At 36.8% G+C, this 24,618-nt stretch overlaps 7 protein-coding genes and 1 pseudogene across 7 annotated transcripts; 6 read left to right on the forward strand and 2 right to left on the reverse strand.

Annotated features, from left to right (window-relative positions):
* LOC18597719 (putative cyclin-D7-1) lies at positions 1,296-3,126 on the forward strand. The gene is made up of 6 exons (XM_018121277.1): positions 1,296-1,694; positions 1,805-1,891; positions 1,993-2,091; positions 2,191-2,395; positions 2,563-2,696; positions 2,791-3,126. The coding sequence occupies exons 1-6, from the start codon at positions 1,332-1,334 to the stop codon at positions 3,028-3,030; spliced, it is 1,128 nt and encodes a 375-aa protein (XP_017976766.1). The 5' UTR covers positions 1,296-1,331; the 3' UTR covers positions 3,031-3,126.
* LOC18597720 (high-light-induced protein, chloroplastic) lies at positions 3,646-4,515 on the forward strand. The gene is made up of 3 exons (XM_018122236.1): positions 3,646-3,854; positions 3,951-4,073; positions 4,269-4,515. Exons 1-3 carry the CDS (start codon positions 3,711-3,713, stop codon positions 4,335-4,337), a joined length of 336 nt encoding a protein of 111 aa, XP_017977725.1. The 5' UTR covers positions 3,646-3,710; the 3' UTR covers positions 4,338-4,515.
* On the reverse strand, positions 4,663-8,043 carry LOC18597721. Its single transcript, XM_007026901.2, has 12 exons — positions 7,742-8,043; positions 7,471-7,603; positions 7,307-7,380; positions 7,162-7,208; positions 6,919-7,069; positions 6,748-6,792; positions 6,464-6,668; positions 6,312-6,373; positions 6,102-6,202; positions 5,483-5,537; positions 5,360-5,401; positions 4,663-5,106 (listed from the first exon to the last, which is right to left on the reverse strand). The coding sequence occupies exons 1-12, from the start codon at positions 7,932-7,934 to the stop codon at positions 4,928-4,930; spliced, it is 1,287 nt and encodes a 428-aa protein (XP_007026963.2). The 5' UTR covers positions 7,935-8,043; the 3' UTR covers positions 4,663-4,927.
* On the forward strand, positions 9,360-10,920 carry LOC18597722 (thaumatin-like protein). The gene is made up of 2 exons (XM_007026904.2): positions 9,360-9,860; positions 9,947-10,920. Exons 1-2 carry the CDS (start codon positions 9,581-9,583, stop codon positions 10,618-10,620), a joined length of 954 nt encoding a protein of 317 aa, XP_007026966.2. The 5' UTR covers positions 9,360-9,580; the 3' UTR covers positions 10,621-10,920.
* Positions 11,607-13,322, forward strand: LOC18597723 (annotated as a pseudogene).
* On the reverse strand, positions 13,423-16,179 carry LOC18597724 (hsp70 nucleotide exchange factor fes1). Its single transcript, XM_007026906.2, has 6 exons — positions 15,846-16,179; positions 15,611-15,753; positions 15,464-15,514; positions 14,666-14,887; positions 14,432-14,534; positions 13,423-14,245 (listed from the first exon to the last, which is right to left on the reverse strand). The coding sequence occupies exons 1-6, from the start codon at positions 15,929-15,931 to the stop codon at positions 13,717-13,719; spliced, it is 1,134 nt and encodes a 377-aa protein (XP_007026968.2). The 5' UTR covers positions 15,932-16,179; the 3' UTR covers positions 13,423-13,716.
* LOC18597725 (probable E3 ubiquitin-protein ligase RHC2A) lies at positions 17,528-19,262 on the forward strand. The gene has a single exon (XM_007026907.2). It carries the CDS (start codon positions 17,675-17,677, stop codon positions 18,782-18,784), a length of 1,110 nt encoding a protein of 369 aa, XP_007026969.2. The 5' UTR covers positions 17,528-17,674; the 3' UTR covers positions 18,785-19,262.
* LOC18597726 lies at positions 21,233-22,101 on the forward strand. Its single transcript, XM_007026908.2, has 2 exons — positions 21,233-21,672; positions 21,784-22,101. The coding sequence occupies exons 1-2, from the start codon at positions 21,389-21,391 to the stop codon at positions 21,920-21,922; spliced, it is 423 nt and encodes a 140-aa protein (XP_007026970.1). The 5' UTR covers positions 21,233-21,388; the 3' UTR covers positions 21,923-22,101.

Below are 24,618 nucleotides of genomic sequence, written 5' to 3' on the forward strand. Positions count from 1 at the left end.
TATAATTTAAATATTAATATTTTATTTATAATTTAATCATTAATATTTTAATTATTAATAATTTATTTAATTTAATATTATTAATTAATTGTTTTATTTTATTTTATTTTTTAAAGGATTAATAATTGGTAATTTATTTAAATATTAATAATTGATGATTTAATTATTAATATTGTTTATATAATTTAAATGATATTATGTTTATTTATTTTTAATTTATTTTGTTTTAAATAGGAATAATTTATAAATTATTTTATTAATAATTGATAACTTAAATATTAATATTTTATAATATTAATATTTTATTTATAATTTAATATTAAATATTATTATTTATAATTAAATTTAAAAATGTTGAATCAAGGGAGAGAAAGAGGAGAGAGAGAAAAATAATATTTTATACAAACGAAATTGTAATTTTTTAAACTTGTAAGAAATATTTTTGTTTTTATTATTTTTTTAAATTTATTTCTTAATCATGAAATAGTTAATACCATGAGGGGAGTGGTATTAAGTATTTCTTAATTTTGGAAGATTTTGAAGATAGGAATGGCTATTTCTTAGACTTCTTCTCAACCAAACAAAAGAATTAAAATTCCTTGAGAATAAAAAAGGAATGGCTTAGCTATTTCCTCAACCAAACATGCTATTATTATCAAAACCACAGCTTATAGTCAAATGATCTCTATGAGGCATCTTGAAAGGGTACGAGGCTTGGCCTTGATGTTAATAATTGGTTAGGCACTCCCAGCATGATGTGGGAAATTCATGCTGGCTTGAGTACAAACTAATTGCAAGTCCAGCCTTCTAGTCGCTGGATTGAGGAAAAACCAGTGTCGCTAGTGTTAGTTGGCACAGCCTGTGCCGTTACTGCGGCCTCATGATCAATTGAGTTGGAAGTTGAATCGTGGCCCCACGAACAACTGGCAACCAAACGTGAAGTGAGACCCACAGCTCTCTCTAGTAACTTTCTCCCACTCAGTGCCAAACCTAAACTAGATTATAATTAAGGGCAGAGTTCTTTCCCGATGGTTAGGGGGGCTGCACATTTATGAAACGGGCTCAACCATCCTCGTGCGCTCACGCAATTGGTTACTGCAACAGTGAAAAAAAAATGCCCACCAGCATTTACCCCTCTTCATGAGGGACGTCTCCTTCCTTTTATGTCTTCCCCTCTCTCCCCATTTCTCCATCCAACTGCCACACGAGCCCCTGAAGAAAGCCTATAACTGCCCTAGAGCCCCTTAGTCCTTTCTGGCTCTATCTTTTTCACTGTCCTGTTGTAATTTGTTTAGTACCAAAAATGGAATGTACTCTCCAAGGTGACTATCATGTCAGAGTCAGACCATATCCCTAGTGGCATTGTCGTTATCATTTCAAGAAATATAAACTTTTGTACTTTAGTATACGATTTCTTTCCGAAAAGAAAACGAAAAGCAATGGAGAACTTGCTTTGTGATGAGGTATGGCTGTCGAGTCCGGGAACTCCTGACCATAGCCATGATGAACGTGAACATTGCATGTTGAAGGGCTATGCTGATTCATTTTACACGACGAAGGAAGACTCTGAGCAGGCTTTTGTAGTATGCCTGGAGAAAGAGTTCAGTTACATGCCTGAACCTGGATATCTAGATCATCTTCAATCTAATAATTTGGTGTTTGCTAGGTTTAGAGCCGTTCAGTGGCTTATTAAGGTTCATTTTCTTTCCTCCTGAAGATCCTTCACATTTTCTCCTAGCTGCTGATTTGAAATAGTTTTACAAAAAAAGAAACTTGTTTAATTTCTCTCATTTACATTTTTCAGACTTGTACTCGGTTAAATCTCTCTGTTGGAACTGTTTTCAATTCGGCAAATTACCTAGATCGTTTCCTCTCTGTGAGTCAGTGCCATGTAAGGAACATTTGAATTTCGGGTTTTGGGTTCTTCTGTTGACATTTCAACCAACATTTTTCAGTTTAAACATTAACTACCTTTTACACGTAACACTGTAGGGATGGGAACATTGGATGGTCGAGTTACTATCCGTAGCGTGTTTATCCATTGCCTCCAAGTTCAATGAGACCTCCCTTGCTTCCTTGGATGAACTTCAGGTGAATAATTGATATTCTCTGATGATGATTCAGGACCATGATGTGTTTTCATGAAAATGAATATAATTAACCAGTTGACAGTTATTGTTTCGGATGAAGATGGAGGACTTGGACCATTCTTTTCAATCAAGCACAATCCAGCAGATGGAACTGAAGCTGCTGCAAGCTTTAAAATGGCGTCTAGGATCCACAACAGTCTATTCCTATATAGAGCTGATTACATCGAATATCATCTGTCTCAAATGTAACCTTCAGAAAGATTTGATCAACCAAGTTACCAAGACGCTTCTCAGAGCTGAATTAGGTACCATATGCTTCCCAGCCCTCTTTTCTTGGTTTTTTTCACCTGCAACAGCACAGGATGAAAAGAACAAAAAGAAATTCTAGCTAGTAATAAAATTTGGGACTTTTGTTGAATAATTCTAATGAATCTTTGTTGGCCACACTGAGAGTTAATGGTCAATGGTGCAGATTTCAGGTTGCTGCGCTATCCACCCAGCGTTGTTGCAATATCTGCTCTATGGTGTACTCTAGAAAAGTTATTTCCCTTATCATATAATGTCTACCTCACCACTATTATGAGGCTCATCAACCAAGATCACGAGGTAAAAATATTAAATTCCCAGTTTTTTTATTTGTCGTCTTGAGATATTTCTGGTTTACTGTTCCATTGGTAACTAAAAAAATCCAAATCAGCAGGATGATATTATCAAGTGTCGTAGGATAATGAAAGCATGGTTGGTTGATCCACTCCACACCTTAAAAGCTTCTGATGAGCAATCCTACTACTACCCTTCGAGTCCTGTGACGGTCCTGTCCATGGAGAGGATTGATCATCACATCAATGATTGCCGAGTCGACCTCTCATTCTTCAGGATACCAGGTTCCAATGCCAATCCTGAATCAAGTGCGACAAAAAGGAAGAGAGAAGAAGAGTAGATCCTAGAAATGGGTTTTGACGGTCGACGAGAACCATGATTTGGTCGTACAATTGTGTTATACACTTTCCATTTTCACTTGTCTCATCTACCTAATCTTGTTATACTACTCTCAAAATTACGTGAGTTTCCATGTGATAAGTGAAAATGCTGAATAATTAATTAGTATATCTATAGAAAAGTTGGTGTCAGATTTAAATTCGTTGAAACCATGCAAAGAACCAAATACAGTGCTGAAAATTCCATCTCAGGATACATACTTTCAAGTTCCTGAAGCTTATAAAGCTTTTCTTCAATTGGATGATCTCATGGATAGCAATTATATATAGCAGATGATCCCTTTTCCAACCTTCTGCATGAGTAGCTTTATGGAACGATATTTTCATCAAATATTAAGATACGAGATAAATATCTCAAAAATAACGAATATCACACCTGTTATCATCTTAAATTTAGATAAATTAAAAAAAAAAAGAAATTCTATGTTCTACATCATCCGACGAATAATTTATTCGAACAGCAATGAACTGTCTGCTCGGAACAGTATGTAACAAAAGCCCGACAACCACAGCCACAAACTCTTACATGTGGGGGACCCAGCGGGTTTTAAGGATGAGGTAGAGATAGCAAAGAGAACCACGCGATAGCTTTGTGTTTGGCTTGCATTGCAGACTGACAACAATGGCTACTTCTTCACTCATTTCCTCATCATTTCTTCTCACCACAAAGCCCTTGACAATTCAACGCCAAAACCAACTTCATGACACGACGACTTTCAGGAACCGAGCACCCTGCAAGGTTCAAGCTGCCAAGCTTCCTCCTGGGGTACGTTTTCTCATGGGTTCTTATTTTTATTGCCAAATAATGCTTGGTTTTGTTCATTATGAGAAAATATTGTTTCTGCAAAAACCAATATTTCAGGTTACGGTACCAAAAGTACAGCCAAAATTCACTGCACCATTTCTTGGATTTACGAGGACGGCTGAAGTATGGAATTCCAGGGCCTGTATGATTGGATTAATTGGTATTTTCCTTGTAGAACTGGTAAGGTTTCTTTCATGTTGCTTCATTCATTAGTAAGAGTAAAGCAATTACACAGATAACTCTTCCCTTCCGCCTTCCTTTGACCTCCTCTCCATGGTACAATCACCGAAGATTTCAGGAAGCTAAGCTAACGGCAGTTTGGGTTTTTGAATTATGGTGATGGTGCTTAATTCTGTGGGCTTTTGGGTTTTGCAGATACTGAACAAGGGAATACTTCAGATGATTGGGGTAGATGTTGGGAAAGGTCTTGATATTCCTCTATGAAGATTCAGTACTTCAGGAAGACAAGCACGTTAGCTCAATGAAGAATGGACCTTTATTTGGAACAAGAAAACACATTTTTTGTTGTATTAAAAATGAAAAACACACAATTTGTACTCCATATGTTAACTCTGTACCACTTCGATTATGATATGAAGTACTCCATTTTCCTCGTGTTCAAGCTTCAAATTGTTGTCAGTTAATGGTTTGGCTTGCTATATGCGGTACCCTGCCAGAGGAGATGCCAATGGCTCAGCAAAAGAATTATACTTTTTTTCTTTATCAAAAATGAAAAACACTGGCATTGGTGTACGAACTGTCAACAAGATTGTATATCCTAAAACATGGTCTTCTCGCATTAAATTATAGGTACAGCAGTTCAAAGATGCTTCTCCTGCACACTGCATCATTTTACAATTTGCCGAATTGAACTTATTACCAAGGATTCTCTGGCAAACCTAACCAGATGAAGAAACTACAGAATGATCTAACACCCAGCATGTACAGGAGAATTATTGTTTCAGAGGATCAGAGAAATTCTCATATTTCCTTTTAAATAAAGCATATTCGTGTTAGAACAAGCACGAGATGATCTACAAGACTCGGCTAATTCGAGCATCTATAACTGGCACCTTACTGGAAGGCTTTGAGATGTCCAATGCGTCAGCTAGTGACATGCGACGGTTTCTCCATGCAGCATCTGCCCATGTTTTCATTTTCTCTCCTTCCGTCTTCCTGTTCTGTTGAACACAAAGTACTTCTGCATACCCACCTGCACAATCGACCAACCATATTACTGCACTAAACTATGGACAGATACATGCTCAGAGCCCCTTGACATTGAATATTAACGTCTTGTTGGCATTGGGAATGCTCAACTTATATCATATACTGCTGCTGTGTGTGTTAATGCTAGTGACATCACACCAAAGTTAACTGGGGCATATCATGCTGAGATTATTATCCTCATGGAATACAAAGCAAAATATATAAAATGCAAGACGATGTGAAACATTTGACCATACCTCTTGCAAGGGCTGAAATATCCCTTTGATCAAGTTTTGTCTCTGCACCACAGCAATCAAAACATGAAATAGTTATTCAATTGCATAAACATCAGGCAAGAGAAATATTCCAATGTTCCAAACCTTTAGACTCCAATGGTGGAGCTTTCAGAAACTCTATAGCCCTCCTGTAAAGTCCCTGCTAGTCACAAATTATCAAAACCATTACACCATATAAGCCCTTGGATAGATTAAAACAACAGGCTACTATAACTCATGAAAAGTGCATCGCTATCTTCTTAAACAAATTTTAATCATAAACAATCTAGGATCAGCTATATGATCTTCCTCCATTTCACCTGGTTTATGGCCATCTTCTCGCTAAGATGCAAGATATATACAAGCACACTAACAGCATTCAAACATCAAAAGGCACGTAATAATCTTACAGTAGCTAGGCTGGTGCATTACACTTATCTCATTTACTGTTCAGGTTTCTCTCTAATCAGAATCCACTTCCATTATAAATTTTCTTCTTTTTTCACTGGATTACAGTGAGTACACAAACCTAGTCCTCACCCCCACCTTCCTTCCTCCCTTCTTTTATAATTTTCAGACAGAGAGAGGGTAAATAAAAGCAAAATAACTCGGGAGATTTGTGTCCTAGAACTGACCAAATCATGCAAGATTTCAGGAACCAGACAAATAAATACAGGCTAATGAAGCAGAGCCAAAATTAAATACACAAGGTAGAAGGTCTGACCTCTTGAATTAGAAGAGCACTTGAATGCTCTTGCCTTGCTTTGGTCCGAAACATGAGAGCTATGCATGTTAAGACCACACCAACCTTGGGATGATGAGAGCCTGCATGAAGTCAATAAATAACAGGGCAAACCATAACGTCATTTGCAAGCAGAATCAAAAACAAAAAACTAGATTTCGTGTACATTAACATAAGTCCAAAGTTACGCACCAAAGTATTCTTCTGTTTTAGTTAGTGCCTTTGTCAATATCTCCTCTGCAGCACCAAAATTCCTGAATCACAGGTTGTTGCAGACATCGATAAGAAAGATGTGTTGGAACAGATAAGGAAACAAAGAGATAAACAAGAAACCATAAAATCACCCCATGTGTGACTCAAGTTGCCCCAAGGCAAAGGTTGCAGCAAGCAAGACTTCATCTGGAGCCATATTGCAAACTGCTAAGGAATTTGTGTCACTAAAATCTTCCTTTTTAAGAACTCCTTCAATTATTTTTTGGTATAATTCCTTGGCCAGTGAAAAGTTTTGTGTGGTGTGTAGAAATTCTCCATACGACAAAGCAACAGTGCCTGCATATCCCAACAGTAATTATCATGCAAGAGTCTCTTCAATAGCCAATTAGCAACTGACAAGCTGAAAGATCCTCACCATTGCAATCCTCATTATCTTGGAGTCCTTGAAAAAATGATGTGGCTGCAAAGATGAAGGTCAACATTCAGTAAATAAAATCAAACGGACAGGGTTAACATTCAGTTCTTAAATAAATCAAAGAGACAACAAAACAGTGAACCAAAACTAGGACAAAGTCTTTAGCTTCACCTGACTCAAGGTTACCATTGACAAGCTCAACTAGCCCCTTCACTGCTTTGGCTCGAGCAACCACAAACTCTTTGCTGCCACTGTTGCATTTTAAATCATCTTTATCCAGAAGTTCTAAGCATTTATCTGTGAGCACTGATGAAGTATCATCCTATATAGGGAGAATCATCTCCAGATAAATTGAAATCATACATGATATATGCCATTAGTTTCAAATTGAAAAATGATGATCGAGTAACCTACCTGGCCCAGCTGCAAATAGAGACCAACAAGAGCTTCCGCAGCAGCAACTATACCAAATACCAAATTCAGTGAATACCCTTTTCAGCACTGGAGTTCCAAAGAAGAAATAAACTGAAAAACCTTATTAAAATAGTAAAAATTTTACCTCTAACACCCAAGGAAGATTGTGTTAAATCTTGGACTCTACGGAGCTTTTCAATTGCTTCTTCAACACTTCCTCTAAAACCAGAACCATTACCAGTTCTCTATCAACAAAAAATTAATAAAAAAGGAAAGAAAAAAAATGAAGAAATTTAAAAAAAGACATACCTTTCATACAATAAAGTAGACATTGCAAGTAACACTGTTCCAATAGAATTTTGAGCAAACTGACCATCACTTTCACTTAACTGAGTCGAAAGACACTGCTCCAATATCAGCATGCCTTGAGCATATGATTCATCTGCAAAACCCAATCACTCAAAATTTAAATAACAAAGTTCAAATTTTGAGCAAAGAACAATTAAAAAGAAAAGATAGAAACTTTAATCGATACCAATTCAGAAATCGGAATTTTAGTTAAATGGGGTGGTTATAAAACCTGATTTCTGGGACCTGGCATGTGAGAGAGCGTAATTGATCATCTGAACAGTAACTGGGTTGGCACTGGGACCATTGATTCCATCGTGCAGGAATCTCAACGGCCGTGATGAAGTTCTGGAGATGTGTCCCAGTCGGGAGTTTCCAGAGACGGCAATGGCCGACCTTGATAGCTTAGCTGCGGCCTGAATCATCGCGGCTGATTATTGTTCTTGGCTGCTAAAACCCTTTAGTTAAAATCGGAAGGGTTTTGGGACTTGGTAGAAATCTGACGAAAACAGAAGCTGGCCCGAGTTCCCGTTTTTCTCCTAGATTCCTTAATCACAGGTGCTCTTCCACGTGTAACGTGTTCCTTTCAACACGACACCGTTTTTCCCTTCAGGTTTTATTTTGTTTTGTCATTATTAGTAATCAAAAGAATGATGGGTTTAAACCTTGACAAGTATTGTGCACCTGTGCATATCTGATTCTAAACAACAATTGTGATCTATATGGAATTTTTGTTTATCATTCATTAACAACAATTATCATGTTTAACGATCTACCATAAGAAAATTATAAATCAAGATATATATATCTAAAAATAATAATAATTCAAGAACTTTACCTCTTTTTTTGAGATTAAATTATAAATAAAAAATACAGATACAGGCAACGCAAAAACGATTCAAGTTGTCTCGCCTCTAAAGAATTCAAGCTTTTTTTCTAAGATTGTTTTGTTTTCTCAGAAAATTTGTTGTTAATTAATTATGATGACCAACTTGCTTTTCTATAAATATATCAATGGACTTGAATTCATTAACCTAATTATAATCCAACAAGGCTTGTACAAGCGTGGGATCTCTTTACAACTATGGGTCCAAGTTAATGTCATCTCATGACTAATATTTTACTTGAAATTTTATTTAATCTAATGTTATTATTTAGTTTTTTGTATTAATTAAAAAAATCTGATTTACCTGTTAATTGCAATAATGTCCATCGACGTAGAGAAAAGAATTATCAATGAATTATTTTTTATTAAAATTTATACTAATTAGTCTTTTCATTATGCCATATTCCTCATGTACTTTATGGATAAATAATTTTCATTTTCAAATTCAATTTATGTAATGCATTTAACCTATGTAATATCAATTCATCATTTTCAAAAAAAAAATTCATCATTTTCAATCCTATTAGACTTTGAAAAATATTTTTCTTTCAAACACTAATAAATAATATAATTCTAAAACACTTTTTAAAAAACATATTAGCTGAATTTTTTGAATCCGATAATCTTATGAAAAATTGCTTGGATATATTTCTTAATAGAGAATAGTGAATCCTTTATTGAGCATCCAATATAATTTACTTAACATGCACATAACTCAATATACCAGGTATAACCTTTAAAGAATCATAATCCAAAGAATTAATGGCTGCTAGCTATAGAAACAATTTTGATGGAATAAAACAGCCTGTTATCTTTAAATCAAGCTTTTATCAATCACAAACAAAGCTTGGGTGTGTCGGTTTAACATGCTGTCCTTTAAGACAAAAGTGAAGAAAAGATCTTATACTACACGATTAAGAAAGTAACAGGCATAATCATTATCTCCTGAATTCCCTTGCGCTTTTCTCTTTATTTGATCTACTTATGACATTGTTTCTGGGTATTTTATTGCAACTTGCAGGTCTTTTTAGCAGTAATGGAATAGTCTCAGATTGAGTTGTTTAGGTTTCAAATCAATACTAGACAACTTTAGGCATGTTCAGTCTGGCAGAGCTCTAATCTTAAAGGAAGTAAATATGTTTTTTATGAAGAGAAAAGAAACCCCTGATTTGAAGCAATGGATATATGCCATACATCATCAAAGTGAAAGTGAAAAGAGAGTTGAAAAAGAAAGCCATAGACGCAACTGTTGGGATTTTCTTTTCCCCATTAACCGTTCAAGTTAAAAGGTGGTGGCTCTCTAATGCAATCCTTGTGGCACAATATTTGGAAGCCTCACTCTCTGGCAGCTCAGAACAAAAAGGGCAACTTCTTCTTAATCCAATCCAAAACTTTGAGACAATGCCAACTTCTTCAATCTTGTTTTCTCTCTTCCTTTGCCTGTTAGCATTTTCCACAATTGCAGGTACATGGTAGATTATTTGCTTGTTCTTGCATGGAAATTGAGTGCTTTATGTTAAGGATTTGTGTTTCTTTTTTGTTCATTTGCAGATGGGGAACAAGTCATACTTGTGAACAACTGCAAGGAAAGCATTTGGCCAGGGACACTTGGCGGTGCAGGTCAGGTCAGCCCTAAAGATGGTGGCTTCCATCTTGGTAGTGGTGAAGAAGTAGTCCTTGACGTGCCGCAGAAGTGGTCAGGGAGGATATGGGGCAGGCAAGGTTGTAATTTCGACAGTAATGGGAAGGGTTCTTGTGAAACTGGTGACTGCTCTGGAATGCTTCACTGCCAAGGAAAAGGAGGTACACCCCCTGCAACTGTGATAGAAATGACTCTAGGATCATCTTCTTCACCACTGCATTTCTATGATGTTAGTTTGGTTGATGGCTTCAATCTTCCGGTTTCAATGAAACCTGTCGGGGGAGGAATTGGTTGTGGAGTTGCATCATGTGAAGTTGATTTGAATGTTTGCTGCCCATCAGCATTGGAAGTGAAGAAAGGAGCCAAGGTGGTGGGATGTAAGAGTGCCTGCTTGGCCATGCAATCAGCTAAATATTGCTGCACAGGGGAGTATGCAAATCCAAATACCTGCAAGCCAACGCTTTTTGCACATCTCTTCAAGGCTATCTGCCCAAAGGCCTATAGCTATGCTTTTGATGACTCTAGCAGCCTTAACAAATGCAGGGCTTCACGTTATGTTATTACTTTTTGCCCTCCTCAATGAACAATGTCAAAAAGAAGAAAAAGGAAACAACTCAAGGTTGTTGCCATGGCCATGTTAGGGAAGTCAACGCCACCACCAACAGAGTGTTTTTTATGATTTTTACCGGTAATTATTAGTTGAAAAACAGATGGATCAGTTTCTTCCCTCCTTCACAAATTAGCTGATAGGATTATGAAGGTCTGTTAGTAAAGAAATGGATGGAAAAATTAGTTTTCCTCTATGTTTTGAAATGTATCTTGCAATATGAATAGAAACTGATATACATACTGATGCATGGTGTATTCTGCTTTTGCTACAGAATATCTCATATGTTAACAATGATTCAGTTGTTGTCACAACTACAATGGCTTACAACGAAAAGAAACTGTTCTACAATTTCTACTAGGTAGGCTGGAAAGGATGAGAAGATATGCAAACAATCAGTTCTAAGAGACAAGATTCTCTGCAAACAATGATAAAACCACAAGTTCAGTGTACAGCAGATAGATATATATATATATATATTTGTTTACTTCTGCACACACAACAGAAAAACATAAATAAACACAGAGGAAGTCAAGGCCATTACTGGCTGCAAAGGTGCTAGAGTGTGACTGACAATAACACATCTGAGAGGTAAGCCGATAAATTCTAAGTTTAAACATGAATATTCTCCTCTGCCGTCCAGAAACACAATTGTTGCAAAGAATCCAAATTCTATGCAACAAACTGACGTGAACTGCTAAAATAGTAAAATTTTGTCTAATATCCAGATATAGACATATAGTGATGTGAAAGTTTTCGTTCTATCGAAGGGATCCAAATGGATAGGACAGACATCCCTAGTAAACTAATAATGAGGTGAAAGTTTTCGTTCTATCTAAGATTAAGTATAAGGAGAGAATGTTTTCAGTTTTTCATATGTCTAATCAGGAATATTTCTATCAGGGAAGAGCAATATTCGCTACAACTAACAGTTAAAACACTAGCAAGGGATAACTTAAGCACTAGGCTATAAATAGGAAGAATATGTGATGCGGTTTCCATGACTGTCTTGACAAAGGAAACATGAATTCAAAAGAAACATTCTCAGAGAATGAAGAGGCACCGACGTATGTGCCATCCATTCCAGTGCCTAATGTTCAAGAGTTGGTGAGAAAGGATCCTTTGCAAGTTCCACAAAGATATGTTAGGGACCTAGAAGACAGACCAAAAGATACTGATATGTCTCACCTTTCTTCCCTTATTCCTGTCATTGATTTGTCATTACTATTTTTTTTTTTTGAAAGGCTTTTTGTCATTACTATTAATGGGGAATGAGGAGAAACTAGACAAAATTGATCTGGCTTGCCAAGAGTGGGGTTTCTTTCAGGTACTGTACTGTGAGAAAGAAGTTACAGATTTGAAATTCCATAAAAAAGAGGGTTAACGGTGAAAAATATGTTGAGGATGGCAGAAAAAAGCTTGGTATCTTGGGACAACTACAGAATATACTTTATCTATGAGCCCTTTAACTCTTGTACATAGTGATGCAGTAACAATAGTTCTCTTGTAGGTGGTAAATCATGGAGTGGCAAAGGAAGGGTTGCAGAAAATGAAGGATGCTGCAGCTGAGTTTTTTGAGCTTCCAATGGAAGAGAAGAATAAGTATGCAATGCCCTCAAATGACATACAAGGGTATGGCCATGCCTATGTTGTTTCTGAAGAGCAGATACTGGACTGGTCAGATGTACTAATTCTTGTGGTTTACCCTTCACATTATAGGAAGCTCAAGTTTTGGCCAAAATCGCCAAAAGGGTTTGAGTATGTATTTTCAGCTGATCTGGCCAAATCATTGCACTTGGCTGTTGGTTTTTGTTTTCGTTAGGGATATTCCTATATTGGCTCCATTGTTAATTGAAATATCCTTTAATATAGGGAAATCATAGAAGAATATCCGAATGCAATACGAAAAGTTGCAACGGAGCTCTTTCAGTCACTTTCTCTGATCATGGGAATGGACAAGGAAGCTCTGCTTGGACTGCACAAACTATTGGTGCAAGCTTGCCATGTGAACTACTACCCTGCTTGCTCCAAACCAGACCAAGTACTAGGAGTTAGTCCACATTCAGACACCAGCACTATAACCATACTTATGCAGGAAGACTATGTCTGTGGATTACAAATTCGGCACAAGGGAGAGTGAGTGCCCGTTAATGCAATCCCAAATGCTCTAGTAGTGAACGTCGGAGATGTCATTGAGGTATAAAACAGATAGTGTTTTGTTTACTATTTGGATAGCAATGGCACGCTATGTTTGAATGGTGTGTAACAAAACTGAAAATTCAAGCGGATTTTTGTGCCTGTATATTGATGTCAGATGTGGAGTAATGGCAAGTACAAAAGCATTGAACACCGAGCTACTGCAAATCATAAGAAGGCAAGGATCTCCTATGCATCATTCCTGGTCCCACATGATGAGGTAGAGATTGAACCACTAGATCACATGCTCAACTCCCAAAGTCCACAAATGTATAAGAAAGTGAATTATGGGGAATATTTGAGGAGCACCATGACAGTAAAAATGGAGGGCAAAGCACATACGAAGATGGCCAGGATTGAGGCTCTCGCTTAAGAAAAAGGCAAAAGCAGGAAGTTTGTTCCTCAGTTTCAGTTCATTTCTGTCTGTCTCCGTAGTGTTTTGTTTCCTGCTCTTGTTGTTCCAACTTCCCAGAATCCATATCATACCAAGGAGGGAAGTAATTGTACTATTATTCACAACAAAGTATTACAATACCATTTCCAAGTTCTGCCATACATGATTAAGCAACGATCATACAAAGATGAATCCACAAATTTGAGATGCAGTTAACACAATATAAAAGCAAAACCATTTACATCTCTATAGAATTTGTCCAAGAAGCCAGTGGAGAAGATTTACCCAGAGGCAATCATATATCAGATTTTATGATACAGTGAGTAAGCAAAAAAAATTATAAGGAAACACAATTCAAGGTGAAAAACATAGGAAAACAACCAAATTCTAGTGCTAATTTTATTAGGCACATAATAACTATTCTACAGTTTTCTATGAGGATTTGCCTGCCTTTCAGCTTCAGCTCCTTGACTTGTGGTACCTTAAATATTGGCACCATCAGTTGGACGGCTTGGTCCTAACAATAGAGGAGTCTTTTGCTTTTCAGCACCAGACTTCGAATCACCACCGTGATTTGTAGCCCAACCTCTGAGAGGAGGTTCAAAATGCTTGCTGGCAACATCAGGTGGAGGTGCATCTTCATCAGGAAGAGCAAGAAGTCCCTTTTCTCGAAGAGAAGAGGGCTCCTTATAGCATGTACTCCAAAGGGAGTCCACAAGCTGCCTCTCCTCCCTAGCAGCCCCAAGATCTTCAGGAGACATCACGCTGATACCTTTAATTCTTTCTTCAAGAAGTTGCTTCAGCTTCTCATTGTCTTCACCTAATCCACCATTGTCCCCTCCTGTCTTGTCCCTCGCAAGCTCAAGAAGGCCGCGGAGGGCAGCTTCTCTTACTTCTGCATCCTCGCTTGAGGCAAGATGCAGCATTATGCGGGGAAATCCTAGCTCACTTACAACACTGCAATCTGAACTATTTTCATTCAGTAGATACTGAATCAAGTTTAAGGCTTTCCTGGAAGAAAAAAATAATTGTATGAGAAAAATAAAAGTTGGGGGACCAATAGACAAGAAATAAAAAGACAAGTGAACATTGAACTGCAGAAAACTATTTGATAATCTAAAATTCCATTTATTTTAACTTAAGAAGCATCTTTAGATTGAAACTATAAAACCTATTATGAAATAAAGATAAGATTACCTTTGAAATCTCACATTCTCAGTTCCTAAAGCATCTCTTAAGGCTGCATAACCATTTGCAAGTCGAAATGCTGCAATACCAGGTTTATTGTGGCGGATCAAAGCTGAAAACCAATGGAAAAAAATTATATTTCATGTCAAAATACTTTCAAGCTTTTGAAGTAGCATGTTCAACTAAATTTATTGGTGCTAATAAAAATAAAAAGTATATTATAAAGCAAAAAATTGTACTCACAAGATATTGCACCAAGTGCTTTGGTTCGAACAGTAACATCAGGGTCACAAGTAAAATTAGAAAGGACAGGCTCTAAACCATTTGCCTCCATAACCAACTGTTGACTCCGGGGATTATTCTGTACAATAGTGGATACAACTTCTGCAGCTTTTGCTCGAATGTTGGCATGTGAATTCTTCAGATAACCAAGGAGAGGGACCAAACCACCAATCGAGTGAAGATCTGCCACAGATGCATAAAGATCACATAAGTATATCTTTCTTGACAGAGGATGAAAACAATCAGGCTAGAGATCAAATTAAAAAGCATGGAAAGCTACATACAGAGAAAACATTTTTCATTTAGCCAGTTCACAAACAAAACTTCTTTTTGCAGGAACGGTACCAGGGCAAGAGAAAGAGAAGTTATATCATGCAACAAGTTTATGAAGCTGAAAAAACACCAATTCCATCATTGGTAGCATCCTGGTGAAATACTTATCACATAAAACACAAAAAGGTTCTCCTTGCAATCACTGTTAATATGCTAAGCAGCCAAAAACTAGAGCTAAAAAAACACCAATTCCATCATTGGTAGCATCCTGGTGAAATACTTATCACATAAAACACAAAAAGGTTCTCCTTGCAATCACTGTTAATATGCTAAGCAGCCAAAAACTAGAGCTAACATGACGAATATTAGAGATATAAATGCACCAAGTTAAGCATTTCATGAAAAGAAAACACTTAGGAAAGAAAAACTGCGAGTAATCTCAGACTAATAAAAAGGTCTTACTTCAAGTAAAAAGAGAAAACTCACCATTGGCCATGTCAATGGACTCAACATGCTCCTGTAACTCATCCAACATATCTGCCACCATCAAATAAGTATGTAAAACAAAGCTACCCTCAAAACCCAGAAACAGAAAAAGCTTGAAAACAAAAAGGGGGGATTTTGATATAGTACCTTCAATATCAGCAGAAGTAACTCCTTGAGCTTCCAATACTTGCTCTGGAGTTTGCATAACCAAAGTTATCTCTTTCATTCGCTTAATCACATCAACGCTTTGCGATTGCATTGCTTCCATAAACCATCTTCTATCCTCCTCACTACACCCCCAAAATAAAAGGCATTACCCACCAAAATAATCAATTAAAGATGGGCAAAAAAGAGTCATTGAGAAAAAAGTAGACGGTGTTACCTTAAATTACGAGTGGGTCGAGTTCCATCAGAGTGAGCAATGCTCCATTTCAGCAATCCATCCCAGTTGGGTTCGTCTTTAGCCATTGTTACAGTGCTAAACGAATCTCTGCCTTCGTTTTCTCAAGCAGATGAATTCAACAGTACTAAAACAAGAGTTCCCTGAGCACCGGTGGGAGTTTCCTCTTATAGAGGATTTTAGTAAATTCCAGAAGGTTCGGGATTTTCCATTCCTTAGAAGGTGGCGGAGAGCGCTACCGCGTACAGATATCAGATCTCTCGTCTGAATTTGACGTTTAGGACCTAAACTTGTGAGGTCCGTTGGATCTACCATCGGCCCAAATAGATTATGTCGGTTTGGGTTTAAAGGCCCCGCATTTTTTAATTCATTTATGCCTTTTTCCATTTCTTTTTTCTCCTTTTTAAATTTAAAACATAAATTAAAAAAAAACTTCAAGCTTAAATTTTTTATATATAATTATTAATCTCAAATCATGATCACTATATAATTTTTTAATAAAATTATATGTGTAAGTAAAAATTATAATCATAATCAAAATAAACAAATAAATTAATGAATCAATATAAAATTAACTTAAACTCAAACATAATTACTACTAATATAATTTATGTAGTAAGCATAATAGATTTAAAAAATATATATAACAATTAATATGTTAACAAAAGAATGACATGATATAAGAAAATATTGGACCAATGATTTTTTTTTCTTCCTTAACCATGATTGAATTATTAGAAATTGACAATAGGAATGGGCAAGTGTGACATGAAAAAACAATATATTAGTTAGTCATATAATTATGTCTAGTAATTTCCCAACCTTGTCATCTAATCCAATGACATAAACTATAATTATGTTTAATAATTATTTATCAAACCCATCATCCTATGGAAAAGCATAAATTGTGCTCTTGGAATGATGCCCATACCTTGATGCACATTCAAGGTTACAATTATATATTATTTCTTTCATCTCTTTTTTTTGTTCATATTTTTTTCTGAAATATCACAAAATATTTTTTTGAACACTTAATACCCTTATTTTTTATTAAAAAATATTGAATATTTACATTATATTTTTTCGATTAAAATTAAAATTTTTATCTTAATTTTTGTAAAAGTAAAAGATGGACAAACATTTAGAGTATTTCACTCCAAAATTTTTCTTATTTATTAAGCTTATTTAATTTATTTGCTATGATGGAAATCTTGCATGTAAAAATAGTATTAGTAGCACTTTTTGAGTGTTTTCTTTTCTTATATTTTTAAAATATTTTTATTATTTATTTCATTATTTGGTATGAAAAGGTTTAAAAATAAATTTAAAAAAAGGAAAATGAGATTGACACGTGGCCATTACCAAACAAGTTGGGCTACTAGGCTCAAGGCATCTATTGTCCGGTTCACATCACGCGGCGAAAAATTCCTGAACCGGTGGACCCTGGTCCTCTGGCCCCCGCCTTCCAAATTCCAACGCCTTCCTCTGCCGCTTTTGCCTTTTATTTTAACTAACTCTGTTAACTAAACAAGCCATTAAGCATCTGATTTCCGTTAATTAATCCCTCTAAAAAAGTAATTTACAGCGTATAGCGCACGCTTAATTAAAAACCACGCGCTTACACCGTTGAGTCTTCCACGCCTCCCTTCGTCCTTTTTATCATTTCTCTCGCTCTCCCCACTTTTGACCTTTTAAATTTTCTCTCGCTCTCTCTCTTCCTCTCTCTGAAATTCTAGGGTTTTTAATTTTCTCTGATTTCTCAAATTTCCCGAATAATCACTTCATCAAATCATTCCTAGGGTTTCTTTTCGATGGAGTCGATTAGGTCACCCTATTGGTGTTACAGATGCAACCGGTTCATCAGGATCCGGGTCCGATCCCCCCAAGATTCGATCCATTGCCCCGACTGCGGCGGCGGATTCATTGAAGAAATTGAAACACCCTCTCGATCTCCCATCCACCAACGTTTCCCGGCCGCTGCCATGTACTCTGACACTCCCAGCCCAGCTCTCAGCCCTAGCCCCACTGCTACTCCTCGTTTCCGCCGAGCTCGACGAAACGCTGGTGATCGGTCCCCTTTCAACCCCGTTGTTGTCCTCCGTGGACCCACCTCGGAAACCGACGGCGTAGTTCCTGAAAGAGGAAACAACAATTTCGAGCTTTATTACGATGATGGGTCCGGCTCGGGTCTTCGTCCCTTACCTGCTAGCATGTCGGAGTTTTTAATGGGTTCGGGTTTTGATCGGCTTCTTGATCAATTATCTCAATTAGAAGTAAACGGTGTCGCTCGTTTTGAGCAACCGCCTGCTTCGAAAGCGGCGATTGAATCAATGCCGGTGATTAAGATCGTTGGAAGTCACGTTAGCACGGAATCTCACTGTGCCGTTTGTAAAGAGCCTTTCGTGCTCGATTCTGAAGCTCGGGAAATGCCTTGTAAGCATATTTATCATTCGGATTGTATTTTACCTTGGCTTTCAATTCGAAACTCTTGTCCGGTTTGCCGCCATGAGTTGCCAACGGAAAGTAGCGGAAATAATTTGGGGGAAAACGAGGCGGTTAGAGACGAAGAAGCTGTGGGGTTAACCATATGGAGGTTACCGGGAGGTGGGTTTGCGGTGGGCAGGTTTACTGGAGGAAGAAGAGCAGCGGAGAGGGAGTTTCCGGTAGTGTTTACGGAGATGGATGGGGGGTTTAATAATGCGGGTGCTCCTAGAAGGATTTCATGGGCGCCTAGTGGGAGAAGGTCACAAGAGAGTAGAGGATTGGGGCGGGTTTTTCGGAGTTTTATTTCGTTTTTCGGGAGGTTTAGGAGTTCTTCATCTCGTTCAGGTTCAGATTCTAGGTTTACGAGGAGAAGTAGATCGAGTTCAGTGTTTGATAGGTCATCTAGAAGGGATAGCGACTGGGATTTCGAGGATTGAAGGATGGTTGAATGTATTTTTTGTTTATTTTTAGGTTAACCTTTTTTTTTCCTTTTTTAATCTGATACTATAATGTTGCAGTTTTCCTCAAGGGAAGGAATGTTTGTAGATTGTATGATTTTACTTTGATGTAAATAACAACACTTTTGGTGAAGGAATGAAGATTGCTCGAGTTTACTTTCTGTCCAAAGAGAAAGAAGTTTTGAACTGGTTGGAGCCGTTATGTATCCCAATGAGGCAGAAGAAGAAGAAGAAGAAATGGATGAAGGAGAAAGTTTTGTGCTTAGTATGAACCTTCAGAGGTCGCTGAGGTACTAACCGTCACGTAGAAATTGATGTTAGGCCCAAAAATGTTCAATTAGTAAGTTTTGTCGCGATAATTTATGCTTTTGCTTCTTTCTTACATGTAATTTTTATCAGGAATTTTGTTATTTATTTGCTGTTCTTAATACAAATTATTGAGTTGTTCATGTTGTTTCTTTTGGGTTTACTTTAGTGGAAGCCAATCTACCTGCAATAACAGTTCTATTTTGCTGGTTTTAGTATTTCCTTTGAATTTCTTAACCATGTGATGGATTTAATAAATTTTTATTTTCCATTCAATTATCCATTATTGAGCATAAATGTGATGTTGCTCCAATGGGGCCATGATCGTTAATGTAGGTGTGGATAGAGACATGTACAAGTCCAATGGATTTGTTGAGTGGACAGCTTGGATAATAGCTTTACCTTATTGAACCGTTACAAGTCACACCGTTACAACAGGGGTCTCCTACTTCCTTTTGTTTTCCTTTATTTCCTTCTTTGATTTGAAGGCTTTAATTAAGTGAAATTATACTAGTTGTTGTCTTGAAGAACACTCTGCCTTAGATGATTGTTTTTAAAAATTTTCTGATGGACAGGGCTGCTTCTCATAGTATGCATTTATCTTTTTTCCCCATAAGATTGTGTTCCTGTTTATTCTAGATCTTTTTCCCCTCTAAACAGACATTTGCTTCTTCAGTGGATGTGAGTTTGAATGGTAAAAATTAGCAGTCATATGATGCTTTTATTTCACAGAAGTTATCTTGGAGAAAGATAGCCAAAAGCCGCAATCAAGAATTTCTGCTTTGTAGAAAAGTTAGGAGGCAGATATATAGATCTTGTTTCCGGTAGTTTTCAATCACAATTGTTCCAATGTTAATGTATGATGTAGATCTTCTTTTCTTTTATATGCTTGGCATGTTATAAGTATTGATGTTTTTCTTTGATTTTCTTAGTATTCTCAAATTAGAAGGCCAGTTAAAGTGCCTTTATGATTACTTTTAATTGTCATACCTCTCTCTCTTTTGTTCATGGACTGGGATCTTGTTCTTGAAAAATTGTGATGTAAAGTTTTTGAAAATTTGATTGATGATTTAACCATCTATATCTATATAAAGAATCCTTTTGATGAACAGTTCTCCACTATAACTTGTGTTTTGGGTAGACATTCAGGGTCAATGTTGTCAACACCTTCTTGGAGATCATGCGTGTGGTGAAATGATGTTGATTACTTGTATTCATTCATTTTAGGTTGAAATATTTGACAGCAGAACCCATAGTCAGAATCTAATCCAGTTCAACTTGTTTGCGACTTTGTGTTAACTGATTTTCAGAAGTAAATGCTAACGTTTGGTGTCGTTGACACTTGGGTATGCTGCTGTCATAATTGTTACCAAGGCTCGTTATGGAAATGTGGCATGTGAAGGTCAATTTTAGCTTCTGAAATGTTTGGTTTTTTGTCGGAAATAGCATCAAACCGGCAATGTGGATGTTTTTTTCTAGAAGTTAGCCTCTCTGTTGAGTGTTGAGTGTCTGCATGACTTGCAGAAGGTAGTGTAGAGGTTTTTGTGTCTGAAGTGCCAATTTGGGATTACTCATTGCATATGTTCAAGAATCAGGGCGTTTGAGCATTATTCAAGCATAGGTGCTACTCTATTCCTCTGTTTTTGTTGCTGTACATGAATTTAAAAGAACCATAGGAGCGAACTTGATGCATGAGAAATTCAAAATTTGGTCTTCAGCCAACGTAAATTGACTGGATAATGGAAAACCCATTTTCAAAAGTCACTCTCTCTTTTGATCATCATCCATTAAATGGTGAAAATGGCTCACCTATCAATGGAATAAAATGGGAAGGAAATCATTTTATGGGTTTCGCACAGCATTGCTCAATTTCCTTCTCACAGGAAATGCCAAGTGGTTTAGTTCATATGCTTAATGGCTAGAGCTTTGGCTTCAAAATAACAGCTCTCGATTCTGTATTCCTTGCCTGGAACTAGAAAGGGGGTATAATTGGACATCACTTTTGAAGAAATCTTTGGTGGGGACCACCCCTATCCAGGAACCCACAAGAATCTTGAGTTTCTGACGTGGCCTTATCCACTAGTAGCAAGCAAATCCATGGACAGTACTGGCTATATTCAACCCTGCCACAGAACCTGCTATGTGTCACTTCTAACATCCACAATCTAAAGCCTCTTGCTTATTTCTCCAGCCAATATAAGGATGTTGCTGAAGAAAATCTACTCCCACTTTGTCGCCTTACTTCCCAAGCTACCGTAGCAATTGAATCTGTTAGCCATGGCATCCGTTGCATCTTTGCAGACTCTATATGCAACAAGTCTGAAACAGTCGCCAGTGTCAGGTAGGCATTCTCTCTCTTCCCGTCATGCAGTGGCGCCGGCACCGTGGAGGTCAACAGTTTTGTCCAGGACCAAGAGCCGGAATAACCAAAAGAGATCCCTGACAGTAGTTGCAGCAATTGGAGATGTATCAGCTGATAGTACGAACTACCTGATTGCTGGTGCAGCCGTTGTTGCCCTGGTTGGAACAGCCTTCCCGATCTTGTTCTCACGCAAGGACACGTAAATTTACCCATCTTTTATTCTCTGTTTTGAATGGCATCTACCCTGAGTTGAGCCCCTTTCTTCTATTATGTATGGAAATTTCCATGTTAATGCTCTGTTTTATCTCAGGTGTCCTGAATGTGATGGTGCGGGCTTTGTTCGGAAATCTGGAGTGCCCTTGAGAGCAAACGCTGCACGGAAGGACGAGGCTCAAATCGTATGTGCCCGTTGTAATGGCCTTGGCAAATTGAACCAAATTGATAAATGAATGCCCTTTGCATCCTTTTGTTTCCTGTGATTTTAATCCTAATTTCATGCTGTAAAGTCCAAAAGACCCTATCTTAATTTCCAAGTGAAAATTCCCCTACGATTTACATTAGTTTTGAGGTCTTGAATCTCCTCCATATATAATAACAGAAGCATCTTTGATGTTAAGCTTTATCAGTTTCTTCTTCTTTCTCTCTGTCATAGTTCATGAACTATTCCATTTGCCATGACAATACAGGGCAATTTTGTTGCCATTGTCTTGCAGCAATCAGCCAATCAAATTGCTTTGTTGCTTTCGATAGAATTATTTTTTATTATTTTAAATTGTGGATGATGCTTCATGCTTGGCAACTTGGGTTAAGTAACTTCGCAATTACTCAGGAAACGGAAAGAGGAAATAGAAAAACTTTCCAATTGGCGGCCGGCATTCCTTCTGATTATGAGAAAGACTTGATATATATATATATATATATAGAAATAGAACTCCCAACTTGCAATTGTAGATATATAGACGTTTTGATCTTCCTTGCTTGTTAAATAACCAAATATTCTTTCTGGGATTTTGAATATCCTAAAATTAGTCCAAAATGGGAAATGCCAACCACTGATCTTTCTTTTTCAAAGCATTCTTCTTCCAACCCATGGTTCCAGATTTCGGATGCCTGTTAGGACTCTTTAATCTAACACAATAACCCCAGAACTGAGATACCAGTTAACACCCGAGCAGCCCAACATAATACTTTGTATATAAGTTGTTCATGGACATCCATGAACAGCCTGTATTATCAAGAAAGTGGCTTACATATAATCAAAGAAGAAATTTTTTTTGAAAAGCATAAACTTTAATTAAATCAGAGAGCATGGAAGGCCCTTAGACACAAAAACATAGCCCTTAGACACAAACACATGGCCCTGAAGGTCTCAAAAAACTCAGACCTTCCCAGAAACCCTGTGCAGACACCATTGCCAATTCCAATAATCAAGCACCACAACAAAACAAGGTGCCAAACCCATCTAAGACCTAAAAAATCAGAAACAAAAACTCATTTCCAATAATCAAAGAAGAAATTATAGGGGTTATCTTGATTAATGGACTCGTAAATGTGAAGTAATTAACATTTTGATTTCAAATATAATAAGCATGTGATCATGGTATTTTGTGGACATACAGCTCTCCATGATAAAAAGATAATCCTATGCATATTAGGCCTAATTATATGGTAATTTGGAGAGGGAATTTTCGAGATCAAAGACCCTTTTTGTTACCGCTCAAATCTCAAGTCATGACCGACGCATGGACCCAATGGACACAGCCCATTAAACCCAAGCAAATCTCTTTATATAATCGTGTTCATCATTCCATCAATCATACATCATTATTTGTAAAGCCACCATTCATAATTTTCAATCATAATCTCCTCAGTAATGTACCATGGTAACCAAATACACATATTTGTACCATCCCAAAGTAATGTCATCAATTGCCAACTCGTAGAGGCATCATCAATCAAAATAGACATATAATGTTTGCAAAATAAATCTAACAATTTAAACCAAGTATTCATGTACACATACAAAAGACCCTTGACTACCAGCAGAGTGACTCTGGGTAGGGGTACTGCTACTGAATGCCATGGTAAATCTATCGAAAGCTGAATATATATAGACACATCAATCTAGGTTCCAACTACCTCCGAATCTGAAAATCAAAATATGAATTTAAAAAGAGTGAGTATAAACCCAGCAAGTAAACATAGGAAGTGAACAAGCAAACGATACAAAAGGTTTTATGTAACACGATGCACTTATGTTAGAAACAATGCAACTTATATTTCAAAAACCAAATCTGATGTTAAGTTGTCTTTTAACTCATTTGAAAACATTTAGCAATTCCAACCTTCAACATTTAATGCAATCACATTTCATTTCTCCAACATCTCTATAGTATATGTAAACACGTGTATAAGAATTTATGTGTATGTATATCATATATATATATATATATTTTCAAGCATACATTAAAGACATCTAGCTCACTTCCAAAAATAGTCAACATGGTTTGGTGCATACAACCACTGACTTCAACTCAGCTCATGTGCACTCTCACACCGCACATAGTTATTATCGTTATGTGCACTCCCACACTGCACATAATTATCATCGTCATATGCACTCCCACACCGCACATAGTTATTATCATCATGAGCTTCCATACCATACACCACTATTACCGTCATGTTTTACATGCAAACATTCATCACATTATATGTTTTACAACATAGGGATATCACTCAACAAAGGCTTGTTCCATGCATATTTTAAAACATCCCAAAATTCTCAATGCATCACACGCCATAATTCAATTGACAATTCAATATAATATTTCAAACACATGATTCATCACATTATATGTTTTACAACATAGGGATATCACTCAACAAAGGCTTGTTCCATGCATATTTTAAAAGAGTCAAATAAGAATGTTTAAGTATTTCATTTAAATATATATGCATTTGTTCAAAACATTTTACATGCTAGTTCACTCACTTGTTTTTGTTATTTTTTTTTATCAACTCCAAACTTCAACTAATGCTCCAAGTGAAAATGTGGGATCTCATTGGAACCTATTCACACACAATAACATCACAACCAACTCAATTCATGTGAATATAGATTCAAATGCTATTTTCATAATTA

The sequence above is a fragment of the Theobroma cacao genome, chromosome 5 (assembly GCF_000208745.1).
Source record: "Theobroma cacao cultivar B97-61/B2 chromosome 5, Criollo_cocoa_genome_V2, whole genome shotgun sequence".
NCBI classification, from domain to species: domain Eukaryota; kingdom Viridiplantae; phylum Streptophyta; class Magnoliopsida; order Malvales; family Malvaceae; genus Theobroma; species Theobroma cacao.